At 51.0% G+C, this 15,641-nt stretch overlaps 2 protein-coding genes across 10 annotated transcripts in view; one reads left to right on the plus strand and one right to left on the minus strand.

Moving 5' to 3' along the window:
• The window catches only part of FAM184B (family with sequence similarity 184 member B), a 78,238-nt gene that overhangs the window by 13,262 nt on the left and 49,335 nt on the right, over positions 1-15,641 (minus strand). For 5 of the 8 annotated variants that reach the window (XM_036329649.1, XM_036329668.1, XM_036329658.1 and 2 more), the window contains exons 8-14: positions 12,667-12,820; positions 10,378-10,541; positions 9,558-9,727; positions 7,819-7,965; positions 4,129-4,231; positions 3,127-3,231; positions 1,842-2,041 (exon numbers count right to left, since the gene is read on the minus strand). In XM_036329649.1, coding sequence (XP_036185542.1) covers positions 1,842-2,041; positions 3,127-3,231; positions 4,129-4,231; positions 7,819-7,965; positions 9,558-9,727; positions 10,378-10,541; positions 12,667-12,820 — 1,043 coding nt within the window. The remainder of the gene's footprint in view (positions 1-1,841; positions 2,042-3,126; positions 3,232-4,128; positions 4,232-7,818; positions 7,966-9,557; positions 9,728-10,377; positions 10,542-12,666; positions 12,821-15,641) is intronic. The other 3 variants (XM_036329688.1, XM_036329678.1, XM_036329696.1) reach the window with 3 other exon arrangements.
• MED28 (mediator complex subunit 28) overlaps positions 1-15,641 on the plus strand; it is a 43,572-nt gene that overhangs the window by 8,882 nt on the left and 19,049 nt on the right. The window contains exon 5 of one of the 2 annotated variants that reach the window (XR_004971156.1): positions 724-784. The exons of the other annotated variant lie outside the window; for it this stretch is intronic. The gene's annotated coding sequence lies outside the window, so the exon portion shown is untranslated. Of the gene's footprint in view, positions 1-723; positions 785-15,641 lie in introns of those variants that run through there. 2 annotated transcript variants of the gene reach the window in all.

Raw genomic sequence — 15,641 nt, forward strand, 5'->3', positions numbered from 1 at the left:
TCAAATAAACCATAAAAATTCTCTAAAGGAACAAAAGAAAAAGAAGAAAGAAATGGTTGATCAACACAGCATTATAATTTATGGCTTCTTTAAAAGTTATCTACTGTGTTCCAGCATCACAATGAGGCTGTGAAATTAGCCTCATAAATTGAAAAGGGGGAATAGTTAGCAAGCAAGTATGGTGTACACTGGATGAATGGTCTCTATCTGCAATTTTGGCGCTTCATATACAGCAACTAGAGCCCTGGTGCACAAATTTGTGCACATTGAAAGGAAATTAATTAGAAGAAATATTTTAATATTGCTATTCGCCCTTTCTCTATAATAGATATGTCAACCAAATTCACGATCGACAATGACAGATGGAAATGCATGTGATTGGCGCCGATATATATATATTGAGAGAGAGAGAGAGAGAGAGAGAGAGAGAGAAACTTGCTTAATTAGACCTGCTTTCTGGTTTAGCTAAACTCTTTCCAGCCCAGGGAAGCACCCCAACTTCTCTTTCAGGTAATTATCAGCAACACAGCAGTAAATATCAACATGAAACAGATTATTATTGTAGATCAAGCAGGGAGAAAAAAGGATGAAATATTTAACTGCAGCAGTGTTTGACTATATTCTGCGCAGTGAGAAAACTTTAAGTTATTTTCAAGGTCCACCATTTCTTATTTCTTTTCAGTCCGGTCAAGTTTCTAAGCTTTCTAAATCTCTGTTTTCCAGCTAATGAAAAGAAAATAGGATTCCACCAAGTCTCCTATCTACCTGCTCCAGGAGTTCTGTGAGGATCAAATGAGATGAGGCACAGGAAAACGCTTCACAGACATTTGGTTAAAGTGTAAAATGTTTGCACCTGGCTATAAAGCACGTCATGTTCCTGGGCTGAAGAAACGCCAAGGAGGCTAGTCACTAGGGAGAAGAAGCCGGGCGCTATGTGACGTCATTACCCAGTGCCCACAGCGACTGTTCCCTGGCTGGGCTGGGCTGTGGGCTGCATTATGCGCCCTGGGGTCTCGGCAGCATCAGCTGCGATTTGGTGGGCTGTCCCTCTGGGGTGTGGCGGGGCCTGTGTCCCACTTGGGAGAAGCTAAGTGCTGCTTTGTGGGCGCCAGGTCCGCGGCGCCGTTTCTCTGTAAATGGCCAGTATGAGTCATGGCAGCTCTTGCATTGAGTGTCTTCCTCCTGGTGGTCAGTGCATGTCATAGCGACCAGTTGGACGGTCGGACACTTAACACATTAGCTTTTTATATATATGTAGATGGGAAGATAGCCTTAAACACAGGTATACAAGTATGAGATGAACCCGGGAGGTGGCTCTAGCAGTTAATACAGGGATGTGCTGGGGGCTCCAGGCCTCAGGTTCCCTAGCTGTGAAACAAAGGGCTGGCCTCATTCAACGACTGACCACCTGGAGGTCCTTGCAGGCCAACACTCATCGAGATGCATGCCGCCCCATTTGCCCAAACAGCCGTGGGCAGGCAGGGCCTTAGGAAAAGGAACATTTTAGGAGTGGCCCTTTCTGAAATGCAAACTTCAAAGCCCAGAATTAAAAATTTTGCCTCTGAATGGATTCAATGCCTCATCTATGAAAAAAAAAGGGGTGTGTATATGTGTGTGTCGGGGGTGGGGGTCCTGGAATGTGGTACCAGAAATAGTCCCTCTTCTAAAGAATGGCACATTCTCTGCCTTACACAGTCTTGCCGGGACTGCCATTTTCCCAGGCAGGCCTTGACCTGCTGCTCTTTGTATCTGTCCCAGTGCCGGGTACTGCACAGGTGCCAGGACAGAATTCCAGTTTTCCTCCTATTCCGGGAAAACGGGATCACAGCGCCTGCCCCTACCTGGTGGCCGCTTTCACGTCTAGAGACTGGGTGGGCTTGTAAGGCCGACCAGGCCCGGGGCTTGGGTCCAAGCTGGGGGACTTAGTGATTGGCGGGGCGTTGATCCGGGAGCTCAGGTCACCGCTCAGAAAGTTCTTTGCGTAGGAGGCGAGGTTGGGCACGCTGACCACTCGGCTGGGCACGTCCTCCATCTTCTTTTTCTGTTTGTGTTAAAGGACAGGCCTCTTAGCGTCGCCCCAAAGAGGTGTTATTGTAAGAGTCAATAAGACCCACCCAACCAAAACAGTGCCCGTGAGGAGGCAGTGCTTTTATTTACGTACTTCCATATTATTTTTCAAAGCATTTTCCCCTCTAACCTATTTTGTGTTTTAAAAAAACACATGTCTGCCGAAACCGGTTTGGCTCAGTGGATAGAGCGTCGGCCTGCGGACTGAGAGGTCCCAGGTTCGATTCCGGTCAAGGGCATGTACCTGGGTTGCGGGCACATCCCCAGTGGGAGATGTGCAGGAGGCAGCTGATCGATGTTTCTCTCTCATCAATGTTTCTAACTCTATCTCTCTCCCTTCTTCTCTGTAAAAAATCAATAAAATATATTTAAAAAAAAAAACAAAAAAACAAAAAACACACATGTCCACCCACAGTCTCTTCTCTGAAATTCCTGGGGACAGATGTGTTTTGTAATTCAAAGACCTTTGTTTAGATTTTAAAAGGCCACACAACACCCCCCAGCAGGGGCTGGACCCATCTTGTCCTCAAATGCATGACTATTTCTGAAGTGAAACTTACATTTTGTCACAGTAAGAAGGATATGTAAAAATCATAAGTGATCTTATCTCAGGTCAGCTGATACTAGATTTATTGTTCTGTGAGCCATTAAAAAATACTACTTTTTTTGAGCTTTTAGGATTTGTGATAGCAAATGAGAGATTTGGTGAATATTTTTATTGTAACAAATTCCATAAGTATATAAGGAAAAAAATGTTAAGAAGTGGAAGATTCCTGCTCTTCCTACCACCAATTACTGTTAGAGCCACTATTAATAGTGACACATTTATTTACAGAAAATTTGGAAAAGACAAAAAAAAAACAACCCATAAAAAATAAAAATACACATCATCTTCCTAGCCAGACATAAACACTGTTTAAGCATTTGGGTTATTTTCTGTGGGTCCTAGTGAGTCTTCTTTTGACCGTCTCCCAGCCATTGGTAAATACGCTGCAGGTGCCTTGGGAAAATGAAACCAGCAGATTGTGCAATGCACCCGAACCAGCAGAACCGACCTACCTTCATGGAAGGGGTCAAATACCCTGGGTGAGGGTTGAAAGAGAAGGACCGATTCCGGTGGGACATTGCGCTGGGGAACGCTGCGTAGTGAAATCTCCTCTCCTCCTGGAAAAAACAGCACGACTGCGTCTAAATGAGCCTAACCACAGGGCCCTGGGCGGCTGTGTGAGGGTGGAAGACAGAGAGAAGGAAAGTCCTGGGGAGGGGAGGGAAGCCAGGCGAAAGAGATGCCATCCAGGGAGCTGTGAGGAAGCGCCTTTACTCCTGGGGTCTCTGTGTCCCGGCCCCTCTTGTAAAGCAATGGGCCAGCTTATTTGGAATGCCTTAGGGAAGTTAGAGACGCAAGTGCTATCAGCACCTGAGAAGAGCACTGCAGGAAGTTAACAATTAAAGTGCAGAAAGTCAATAAGGAGGCAAAGCAAGCAGGCCCCCTGGTACAACCTCTGTCTGGCTAATGTTGTTAATGTGTGCCACTTTTTCTTTCCATCTGTATTATTTTTAAATAAATGGCTACGAGGCCGTGGTGGATGCCTGATACAGAAGCAGAGGGAGTCAAAGAAAGCTTTTCCCTTCAAGGGACCCAGGGGGTGGCTTTGCTAACTGGAAAACAGGTGGTCATTTTTACAGAAGATGGATATAGAGTAATTGGCTTGCTTGAATCTGCTGAAATTCAAACCTAAGGCGAGCCATTCTAGATCTTCCCAAATTCTGTTGGCTAATAAAAAAGAGTGATATCCGCCATGGGCAGATGCTGTGGGGCCTGGGAGCAGAGAGACTTTTTTGCCTTCTATTTTCCTGTGTTAATTTTTTTTTAGTGAGTATGAATTCTTTTGTAGAAAAATAACCAAGGATCTTTTGTAAGGTGGTTTTATGGTTATCATCATTAACACTTGAGGTGCCCAGTGAAATGCCAGGTGCAGGGGAATGCCCCTTCCCTCCCCCCTCTTCCCCGAGGAACTCTCAGGCACCCGCGCAGGGCCCCCTGGTAGCCAACAGCCTCACCGTGAGCTGCTTGATGATCTCCTCTCTCTCCTTCAAGCGGGTCTGCAGGCGGCCTATGAGCTGCACGTCCTCCGGCCTGGACTTCTCTCCGGAATCCTTCAGTCTGTTCCAAGCAGACATGCAGTTAGCCCCTCACTGCGACTACTCAGCCACGAGCAGGGGGAAAGGTGATGACGTGGTAGGGACGCCACTGGTGGTCAGCCTGGCCAGAAACTCTCTCTGTGCACAGGAGGGGAAACTGAGGCCCAGAGAGCTTACCCAAGATCACCCAGTGAGCTGGCTACAGAGCTCGGGGTGAAGCCCAGGACCCCAACTCCCAGTGTGACCTTTGTGAGTCCCCCCCAGGGCTGCAGGGCCCAGGAACCAATGGTGAATGTATGCACACAGATGCTGCACACAGTGGGGCTTCAAGAACCAGGGATGCTTGGGAGAGGAGGCCTCAGCAGGAAAGGGCCCCCACCTGGCAATGCCCAAGGCTCTGCTAATACCGACGTGGCTCTGGCGCCATCTGCTGGCCGACAGGGAGTGTGGCATGTGCAGAGCAGTGAGGGCAGCTGGTACCCATAACTCTTTCAGCCTGAAGCTGAGAAAGAACTCTCTGGATGGTGGGGAGAGGGAGGGTTAGGGCTGCAGATGACCCATTGCATATGGTTGATAAGAGGCTAGGTACAGCGGTTCTCAACCTGTGGGTCGCGACCCCTTTGGCGGTCGAACGACCCTTTCACAGCGGTCGCCTAAGACCATCCTGCATATCAGATATTTACATTACAATTCATAACAGTAGCAACATTACAGTTATGAAGTAGCAACGAAAATAATTTTATGGTTGGGTCACAACATGAGGAACTGTATTTAAAGGGCCAGAAGGTTGAGAACCACTGGGCTAGGACTTTGGGGTGAGGTGAGTTGGGCTCTAATCCCAGCTCTGTTTTTTTTCCAGCTGTGAACTTGGGTATGCATTTCACCTGAGCCTCAGTTGTTCCTTTAAAATGGGCGTGACATCGGGTGGTTGCTAGGATTCAATGAATGACTGGCACGTGGTAAGTACCCATTAGAGCGGAAATTCTGTTTCTTTGTTATGGGGTGGGGCCACAACATTAGTAACAAAGAAACAGAATTTCTGGAGGATGAGGCCCAGAAATCAGGATTTTAAAAAGATTCCCAGGTGGTTCTAATGTGCAGCCAAGGTTGAGAACCACTGTCTTAGAGAGAAGATGGTAAAAGCTTCCGCTCCAGATTTCGGATGATCTGCTTTGTACTACAGACAGTGGAGGACAGTTTTTAAGAGGGCAAGCCAGGGCCCAGGCAGGGGACATTTAAATTCACTTGGTGCTGCTGGACCTGGTCTCCCTGATGCTAGTACCCAGTCCTCCAGTCTCTTAGCAGCCACAGAAAGTAAGTCAGACGATGTTACTTCTGCCTAGAGCCTTGCCATGGCTTCCCAGTGTGTTCTGAATACAGTGGGGACTTGACTTACCAGTGTCCTGACTAACGAGTTTTTTGAGATACCAGCTGTCTCTCAGCAGATTTTTTGCATTGAGTTGACAGAGTAATTTGAGTTAACGAGCTCCTTAACGAGCTCGGTCTCAGAACGAATTAAACTCGTAAGTCAAGGCCCCACTGTATATCCAATCTCCTCCCTGCTCACTGTAGCATTTCCTTCATCCCTTGGAGTTACTCCACCAACCTCAGGTTCTACCACTCACCCTCTCGCTCATTCCACGGAAGCCACAGGGCCTTCTGGTTGCTCAGGCTTATGAAGCAGACCCCGGGGCCTTTGCACTTGCTGTTCTGTCTGCCTGAAATGCTCGTTCTCCAGATGCCTCTCTCATTCCCTCGCCCCCCTGTGCGTAGATGTCACCTCCTTAAAGAGGCCTCGTTGCCCACTCTTGCCACTCTCTAGAAACTGATGCTATTTTTTCCCCAGCACTTTCACTACCGATATGAAGTTAAATATTTGTTTATTTCTTGTTAGCATCCCCATCATTTGTGAGTTCTATGAGAACAGTTTTTGTTTTGTTCCCTCCATAATCCAGAGCCTAAAACAGTAAGCCCTGACTAAACATTTGTTGAATGAATACATTAATGCCTTTTGTATTATCCATAATAATAAAAGCATAATATGCTAATTAGACCAGACAGCCGAACAATCTTCTGGACGTCATTCCAGACACCCTTCCGGACAAAGCTATGGCGGCGGGGGTTGAGGCAGAGGTGGTTAGGGGTGATCAGGCAGGGAGGCAGGTGAGTGCTTAGGGGAGATCAAGCAGGCAGGCAGAGGTGATTGGGGCGATCAGACAGGCAGGCAGAGTGGTTAGAGGTGATCAGGCAGGCAGAGTGGTTAGGGACAATCAGACAGGCAAGCGAGTGGTTAGGGGCAATTAAGCAGGCAGGCAGGCAAGTGGTTAGGGGTGATCAGGCAGGCAGGCAGTGTGGTTAGGGAAGATCAGGCAGGCAGGTGAGTGGTTAGGGGAGGTCAAGCAGGCAGACAGAGGTGGTTGGGGCGATCAGGCAGGCAAGCAGTTAGGGGTGATCAGGCAGGCAAGTGGCTAGGGGCAATCAGGCAGGCAAGCGAGTAGTTAGGACAGGGGTGGGCAAACTTTTTGACTCGAGGGCCACAATGGGTTCTTAAACTGGACCGGAGGGCCAGAACAAAAGCATGGATGGAGTGTTTGTGTGAACTAATATAAATTCAAAGTAAACATCATTACATAAAAGGGTACGGTCTTTTTTTTTTTTTTTTTTAGTTTTATTCATTTCAAACGGGCTGGATCCGGCCCGCGGGCCGCAGTATGCCCATGGCTGGGTTAGGAGCAACCAGGCAGGCAGGCAGGTGAGCGGTTAGGAGCCAGTTGCGAGAGGGCTGTCGGACATCCCCCAAGGGGTCCTGGATTGTGAGAGGGTGCAGGCCGGGCTGGGGGACCCCCAACCCATGCACAAATTTTGTGCACTGGGTCTCTAGTCTCTCTATATAAAAGCCTAAGCAACCCTTACAAACTGGTCAACTGGAACAACCGTAATGACTGGAACGACCAGAATGACTGGTCACTATGACATGCACTGACCACCAGGGGGCAGATGCTCAATGCAGGAGCTGCCCCTGGTGGTCACTGTGCTCCCAGAGTGCTACTGAGCGGCGGCGGCAGGTGCAGCGGGGCCAGGATGAGCGGGAGTGGTGGGGCACCTGGCCCCGGCTCGGGCTCCTCCCCAGCCGCCTGCCGCTTTGGCATTGGTACATCCCTCGGGGGATGTCGGGCTGCTGGTTTCAGCCCGATCCCCAGTAGTCTGACATCCCCTGAGGGGTCCCAGATTGTGAGAGGCTGCAGGCTAGGCTGAAGGATCCCACCCATGCACGAGTTCATGCACCAGGCCTCTAGTCTGTCCATAGGAATAATAATTTCCACCTTGCAGGACTGTGTTGGAAGAGGGCCAATGCTAATAAGAAAGGTAGCCTTGATCCTTCTGCTTTCTTCCCAGTGTGAGGGCCAAACCAAGCCCATGAGGCAGTCTTACTCCTCACAGATTCCCAGGGCCCTGCACGAAGGGGGACTGCAGTGTCATAACGTGACAGGTGACCAACCATCCCAGTTCCTCCGGGGCTGAGGTACTTCCTGGGACTCAGGGTTTCCAGTTTTAAACTGGGAGAGTCCCCTCATAAATGGCACCTCGACTCTTTCCCCCCTCACTTACTCGGTTTCCAGGGCAGCCAGCTGGGCCTGAAGCCGGGCTTGAACGCTGCTGAAGTCGGCCACCATAGCCTGCATCTCCTGCCGATGTTCCTGGCGTAGCATCTCCACCTCCCGGGCCTGCTGGGCTTGCTGGTCCTCCTCCAGCTGCCTGCAGTGGATGGAAGCACAACTGGGCTGACCCAGCTCTAGGGACCCCCCTTTTGGGCGCTGGGGTTTTCTCCCCCTTCTGCTGGGTGGCCAGGTTTGGAGACGATGGGTCCAGGTAGGTTATGCATCTGAGGTCAGGACACCGTGGGAAGGAAGCCTGGGGTGTGTGAAGTGTGGGGTCCAGGATAAGCCCCTTCTCTCTTGTGGAGCCCCTTCTCAGCACTCCCACCCCAGCATTCCATGAGGGAGAAACCTCCTCATTCCATGAAGAACAGCCTACAGGGGGCAGGAGTAGGAGGCAGCTCTGGAGGGGAGCCCTGGGAAGCATTTTCTCCACTCGGGGCAGGTGGGGAGGCCTGGATGCAGAGATTCTGTATCAGAATTACTGAGAGTTGGACTCTGAGACCTCGGAGATCCCCAGTCCAGGTGGAAAGGCAGGGTGGGTGGGGTCAGGAGAGCAGCGTGTAGAGCCGGGTGCCATGTCTGTCTGCCGCCTCCTCCATCATTTCCTAGCTGTGTGACCTTGGGCAAGGTATGCCCGGCTCAGTGTCTTCATCTGTTAAGTGGAGGTGACGACTGTGGCTACCTACAGGGCCAGTGCAAGAATGACCCTGTCCATACATGTCCAGAACAGTCTGTAGTCCAAAGCAGGTGTCCAGGCATCAGCCATCACTTTGCTTTAACCTAGGTGTGGGGCCCCTAAGGGGCCTACAGACAAGCCTCAGGGGTGTGTCTCCCTCAGAAAGTAGGTGCATATTTTTGTGTGATACATTCTTCTCCCATGGGAGGGACCATTGTTTTCTGAACTGGAAGGGGCCATCCCCCAAAATGGTGAGGAGTCCTTACCCTGCTCCCACCTCCTTTTCCAGTGTCACGTGGTGAGTCCTTAACTGAAATCGAGGTGTCTCACCTTAGCCAGGTGGGCCCATATCTGTTCTTAGATGAGCATTTCACTGGCACAACTACTTTCACTTGAACAACTGAGATACAATCCTTGGAAAATATGAACTGACAAACCTCCCTCAAGAAGAAACAGATAGCCTGAAAAGTCCTATAGCTATTAACGAAGTTAAAATTGAACTCATGAACTTTCCAAGAAGTGGGGGAGAGGGGAGGGCTGTGAATTCAGGACTGATAATGAGCTATCCAATCTGGACTAGGTAATGGTAATGCCACAGGTTACCGAGTGCTCCCCCAGGCCAGGGGCCTCTCACATACAGTGCCCTGCCGTCTGCAGCAGCCCTGCGAGGTGGTGCCATCTCCACTACAGAAGAGGACAGTCTTGGAGAGGTTAGCTGACTCGCCCAAACACAGCTAGTTAAGGGCACACAGCACTGTCTGCCTAAGGCTGGTTTTGAGGATACCTGTGGTATCGTTAGGTCTGATTCCATAAATTCCCTGATTTATAGAGAAACTGAGTTCCTGCCTCTATTTCAGGGCTAATCCCTGCATCAAGGGAGTAATGTCAGTGAAGTGCTAGCGGATTAGGGAGTATTTTCTTTGGGAAGGTGCTCTGGGGGGAATCCCAGGCTCCCCAAGCGGCAGTGGAGGGAGGGAAGGGAGTGAGAGAAGCCCTGAGGCCCGCAGACAGACCTGTGCTGGTCACGGAGCTGCAGCGCCTCCTGCTGGTGCTGTTCCACCTCGGCCTGCAGCTGCCGCACCGTGTCCTTGAGCTGGGAGTTCTCCCAGAGGAGGCCACCCTCGCTGGGAGTCTGCTCAGCGGTGCCCTTCGGGGAGCCTGTGGGGCCTGGGCCGCCCCCACCCTGGGGAGAAGGTAGCCAGGAGAGATGTTTTCAGGAGGCGCAAAGGCGGACATGGCCCAGATGTGCTCCTCCCAGCCTCCAGCCTCCACAGCAGTAGGGCGCCACTGAGGGCGACATACAAATGCACTTTATGAATGCCTGAAGCAGGACTGGGGAGAGAGGTCTGGGCTCTTAGGAGGTCACTGTGCTTCCCAGCTCGGTGGGAATCATGGATGTGCAAGCAGGGGCCAAGGGGCCAATGGGCCATGTCTGACCAGGAAGCTCATGGAGAGTGGGCCCTGAGCTGGGGTGACAAGGCTGCTTCCACCATGGGAACAGGGAGGTCTAGACGGGGAGAGGAGCTCAGAGACATCCCCCTGCAGACCTGAACAGTGAGTGGGGGTTGGGGGGGTGGGCACGGACTGGCCATCTTTAAGCTCTGCCTGGTACCAGCACCCTGAGAGGCTGCTGTGTCTGAATTAAAAACATGTAGAACTTGAAACCTGTGTTTTGCTTTACGAAGAGGGGAGTCTGCAGGCTCGCCAGGGACCCCCTAGCAGGAGGAGACGGGTCCTCCCCATTTCAGACAAGTACGCGGGCCTCTCCTTTGGGAGTTTGCAGTAGCCTTCACTCCTTGGAGAGGGGTGGGGTGGGTGGGCCAGGGCGCTGACCTCGGTGGTGTTGGCGTGGCCCTCGCTGTCCCCTGCACACGGGGTGATGGGCTGCCGCCTGTCAGAGCTGCCCAGAGCCTTCAGCTCAGCCTGCAACGCCTCCAAGTCCTTCTGGTGCTCAGAGCAGGCGGCCTTCTGCTCCCACAGCTCCTGCCTCAGGGACTCTGCCAAGGAAGAGCAGCGAAGGTCAGGTGTGTGCAGCGAAGGTCAGTGAAGGGTAGGCGCACTCAGCAAAGGTCAGGCGCACGGGGAGGCTGACGTCTGTCCTGGGGTAGGCGCTGCTGAAGGCTTTGGGTCAAGTTCTCCAAACTTATTTCAAGATGACAGTAACAAGAGTTCCATCTGCGGTGCTAAACCCGGGCAAACTGTTCACAGAAGCCCTACAACCATCCTATCAGTACTACCCCTCTCCTTTTCATGGTGTGGAACCCGGGCCTCAGAGAGGTTGAGCGAGGAGCCCAGAGCCACACAGCTAGGAAGTTGTGGAGTCAGGATTCCACGAGTCCAGTGGTTCTTCCTCCCTCTGCACCACCTTGGAGACACTGCCAGGTGTTAGGAAGGTGGCGGGTTCGGGTGGGACAGCCTGAACCAGCGCTGAACCCTGAGGCAACACTGGGCCTCAGCCCCAAGTCCACAGACCGAGAGGAGAACAGGGAATTACCAATGACCAGGGCCTCTTCTGGGGTTGCAGGTCTCCAAGTCTGAAATTTTGACATTTATGCCAACCCTTAAGGGGAAAGGACATGGGTTCCCCTTCCCCTGGGTGTGAGGTCTTGGCTGGAATGTGGGGGCAGGAGCTGGCATGTTATCCCAACAGAACCAAGTAAAACCAGAATCATCCGAAGAAACAGACATGCCCTCCTCAACTCAGGGCAGGTACAGCCAGAAACTCCCATTTCTCCTGAGGGTGATGCTGATTTCCAGGGGTGCGCTGCCGTGATTGAAAGTCAAAGAAAGCAAGCCTTTCAAAATGACTATTTTCTGATAGAGCACACGCTACTCAGTGACCTATTTATTTTTTTAAAAAAGAAGATAATTTTTAAGGACTAGCATATTTAATGCTTTTCTATTATGGACTTTTGAGACTATATTTTAGTTATTGCAAATGACTTTTGAAATATTGTTCCAATAATTCCTTAAGCTATAAGATAAGCACCCGGCATGGGCCTCAGTACGTAGCAAGTGCTCAACATATATTTGTAGAATAAACAAATGATGTTTAGAGTGAAAATCAATGATATTGTGAAAATGTATTAGTTGTGAGAGGTTTCCCATATACCTACTAAGCTTCTCTCAAAGGTATAGTATATTAAACACATATAAGAGCTTAATATATTCTGATGACATTATGCTGAAAAACTTACTTGGTCATGTTTTCTCCCCAATAGAATTTTAATCAAGCAACTTCTCTAGCTTCTTTTCTTAAAAAAAAAAAAAAAAAAAAAAAAATCCAGACACTGCCCCATTTTTGCCATTATCACAAAATGGCAATAAAACCCTTTAGCAAAGCATGAACTGTAGTGTACTCACTACTCTCCCCTCTTCTCCCACCACTCACCCAACCATCCACTTATCCATCCATCTGTCCATCCATCCATCCATCTACAAACCCACCTATCCAACTATCTACCCACCTGTCCGTCCATCCATCCATCCATCCATCCATCCACAAACCCACTTATTCATCTATCTGCCCACCTGTCCATCCGTCTGTCCATCTATCCCCCACCCATCCATCTATAGATCCGCTCATCCATCCATCCACCCATCTATCCAGCATGTCTGGGTCCCCACCCCAGTGTATCACTCACCCTCTCAGCCCTCGCACACTGACCTACACTGCAGGTCAGGTGTGTCTCACACAGACAGTGAAGGCCTCAGCTCCCCAAACTTGCAGAAATCTTCAGAATGGAATGAGAGGTTGAGGCAATCCCAGAAAGTCCCGATATGTTCAATAATAATGATCATGATCATTCACTGGGCTCATGCTATGTGTTACGTGTTTTATATTTAATATCTCACCAAATCCACGTTACAACCCTATGAGGTAGGGCAATTGTAACTCCATTTTATGAAAAAGGAAGATGAGGCTGAGAGCGACCCACCCCAGGTCCCCAGGTCTCACAACTAGCTGCTGGCAGAGCCAGGAGAGTCGCCCTGGCCTGTGTGCCTCCTCCCCCTGCCCCCTTGTTGTCCCCCTCCCGCTGCCCGCCCCCCCCCCCCCCCCCCCGGCTTCCCACTGCCCCTGGCTCCCCATGCGGAGCCCTTAGGGGTGTGGCTGGTGTATACCTAGCAGCAGAGCCTGATGAGCCTGCATCCTCGCCTGCTCCCCCTGGACCTCTTGTTGGACCTTCTCCTCCACAGCCTGGCCCTCCACCCGGAGTGCCTGCTGCTGGATCTGGAGGCCGCGGCCGGATTCCTTTTCCAAGAGCTCTTCGGTGGCCTGTGGGGGAAAGTGGGAAGAAGGAAGCATGAAATTGGGCACAGCAGGGCAGACCTGTCCCCTCTGCCAAGTTCCTCCTCCGAGCTGGGACTGGTGGAGCACTCACCACTCCCTGGTCAGGGCTTACCAGTCTCCTCCCCGACCTGCCTGGGATGGCGGCGAAGGCCTGGCCACAGCAGCCATCCTGGACCATGTGAACCCAACCCTGGTCCACAGCTGACGGGACTAGAGGGCACCCCTGGTCCAAGCTGGACCGCTCACTGGGAATTGGGTGTTAGGAGGCAGGAAGAGAGAGAACAAGAGAAAGAAACAGACAGACACCGACTAGATGCCTTCAACATGAACATTCTCAGGAAAACAGCCCTTTCAGCACCTGATGTTAGTTAGGACTTCTGACCTCCAGAACCGTAGGGTAAGAGCTGCGTTGTGTTAAGCCACCAGTTTGTGGTCATTTGTTACAGCAGCAATTGGACACCAATAGAGTTTCTTTCTCTTTTTTTGGCAACAGAGAGTTCCAATCCATACATTTTGAAACGAGAAACTGAGGCTAGAAGAGATAAACCCGCGTTTCCAAGGTCGCACAGAAAAGATGCAGGAATCATCACCCCCTCCTCCTCTCCTTTTCTTTTTACAGAGGAGGACACGGGCTCAGCAAGGTGAAGTGACCTGCCTGACGACAGGGAGACAGGGGGTGGTGGAGCAGGACAGGGTGGAGGCAGGATGGCAGCCATGGGCTGCAGTGTCTACTCCCTCATGCAACCTCTGGGAACAGTGAGAAACGGGATTTCCACCTGAGGGGACAGAGCCTTCCTGGAGCCTGAGGCAGCTGACCGAATGCCGCAGCGCCTGGCCTTGCCGATCCCCAGCAAATGGGGAGACGCGGTCTTACTCCTCCCAGGGGAGGCTCAGTCCTCTGGGGTGAGTTTATTGAATAAGGCAGCAAAGGCTCCCACCATTCAAACTCTCTGATTGTTCCTCCTCTTACTGCAAGACTCACAGAACTCCATCCCCAGTGAAACAGGAACGGAGAGACGGAAGCAAAGCTTTGCAAAAGACCTTGTTGGAGAAGCTGATGGCGGCAGCTCGCTGGTGGAGTCCGTCTCTGGGTTGTGTGAGCCAGAGCTGGTCCATAGTTACTGGTGAAGCGGGAAGAAGCCTCCACAGAACAGGTGAGACCCCGGTGGGTGGTGCTCAGAGAGCACGGGGCACCCATGCAGGCGTGAGGGCTGGAAGGTGTGCTGTCATCAGAGACCCCCGGAAGGTGGTCATTGTGTTTGGGCCAGGACTTTGAGGTCACCATGAGGTCACCGAGGCAGAATATAACCTGATGTCCACACACCACTGCACAACTGCGCAGCAGAAGCCAGAAACAAAGCAAAACGTAGCTGCCAGAACCAGAAAGAGAAGCCTCCTTCCTCCTGAAAGGTGCCTCCAGCGCCCTCTCCTGGCAAAGCTTAACACTGTGCTCTTTGCAAAGGAGCAATGCTTCAAGAGTCCAGAGCAGCCGTGGGCAAACTACGGCCCACGGGCCGGATTCGGCCCGTTTGAAATGAATAAAACTAAAAAAAAAAAGAGACCGTACCCTTTTATGTAATGATGTTTACTTTGAATTTATATTAGTTCACACAAACACTCCATCCATGCTTTTGTTCCGGCCCTCCAGTCCAGTTTAAGAACCCATTGTGGCCCTCGAGTCAAAAAGTTTGCCCACCCCTGGTCCAGATCATGACCGCAGGACAGGCGCTGCAGCGTGAGCTGGGGTCTGGGAGGCAGTACACTGAGAACAGAAGGCAAGTCTAGTATTGGATAGGTCTGGTGACTTTTACTTCCCGGTATTTGATGTCTGGTGACTTTTATTTGATTCTCACACCGTGCTGGCAGTCGCCTGCTGCCAGAATCAAGGCCTCAATGGGTGTGATTTCAAGCCGTGTTGTCACAAACCTGCTGCTGAGAAGCATGTACACAACAGACACTCGAAGCCAAGCTGGGAGATGAAGGCTGTTTCCACGTCACCGGGGAGGTGGACTCAGGAATCCTGTTTCTATTCACTGTTTCCAGCCGCCAGGACACCAGAGACGGGGCGTTCTTCTCACAGGAGACGAACCCCCTCCCCCCGGAGTAACGAAGGACCCCAGTGTGCGTCTAAGTCCTCCTCCAGCCAAAGCACACTTCTGAAGGAGTTCCACATCTAACCTTCAGCCACCAGGACTCAAAGTGGCGACTCCGTCTACATGTGCAGCTGTCACATCAAGAATCAGCTTATGTATAGCAGGAAGTGCTAAACATCAGCCACAGGCAGGCGTGTGAGGTGCAGGAAGGATTAAGGTGAATAAAAAACAGTTCTTTATTTTAACAAACTTGTGGTTCAGTGCGGGGGACCAACAGGCCATGTAAATGACAAAAACAACCCCCCTCCTCTCTCTCCTACACATTGTTTACCTGGCATTTTGGACCAAAGTACATCATTTAATATACATTTTATTGATTTTTTACAGAGAGGAAGGGAGAAGGATAGAGAGTTAGAAACATCGATGAGAGAGAAACATCGATCAGCTGCTTCCTGCACACTCCCCAACTGAGGATGTGCCTGCAACCAAGGTACATGCCCTTGACCGGAATCAAACCTGGGACCCTTCAGTCCGCAGGCCAACGCTCTATCCACTGAGCCAAACCCGTCAGGGCAAAGTACATCATTTAAAAGGAGCTGGGTGCTATTTAAATATTTCCCAATGGCCCTAGTCGGTTTGGCTCAGTGGATAGAGCATCGGCCTGCGGACTGAAGGGTCCCAGGTTCAATTCCAGTGAAGGGCACATGCCCGGG

This window comes from Myotis myotis, unplaced genomic scaffold (assembly GCF_014108235.1).
Source record: "Myotis myotis isolate mMyoMyo1 unplaced genomic scaffold, mMyoMyo1.p scaffold_m19_p_1, whole genome shotgun sequence".
Classification (NCBI taxonomy): Eukaryota; Metazoa; Chordata; class Mammalia; order Chiroptera; family Vespertilionidae; genus Myotis; species Myotis myotis.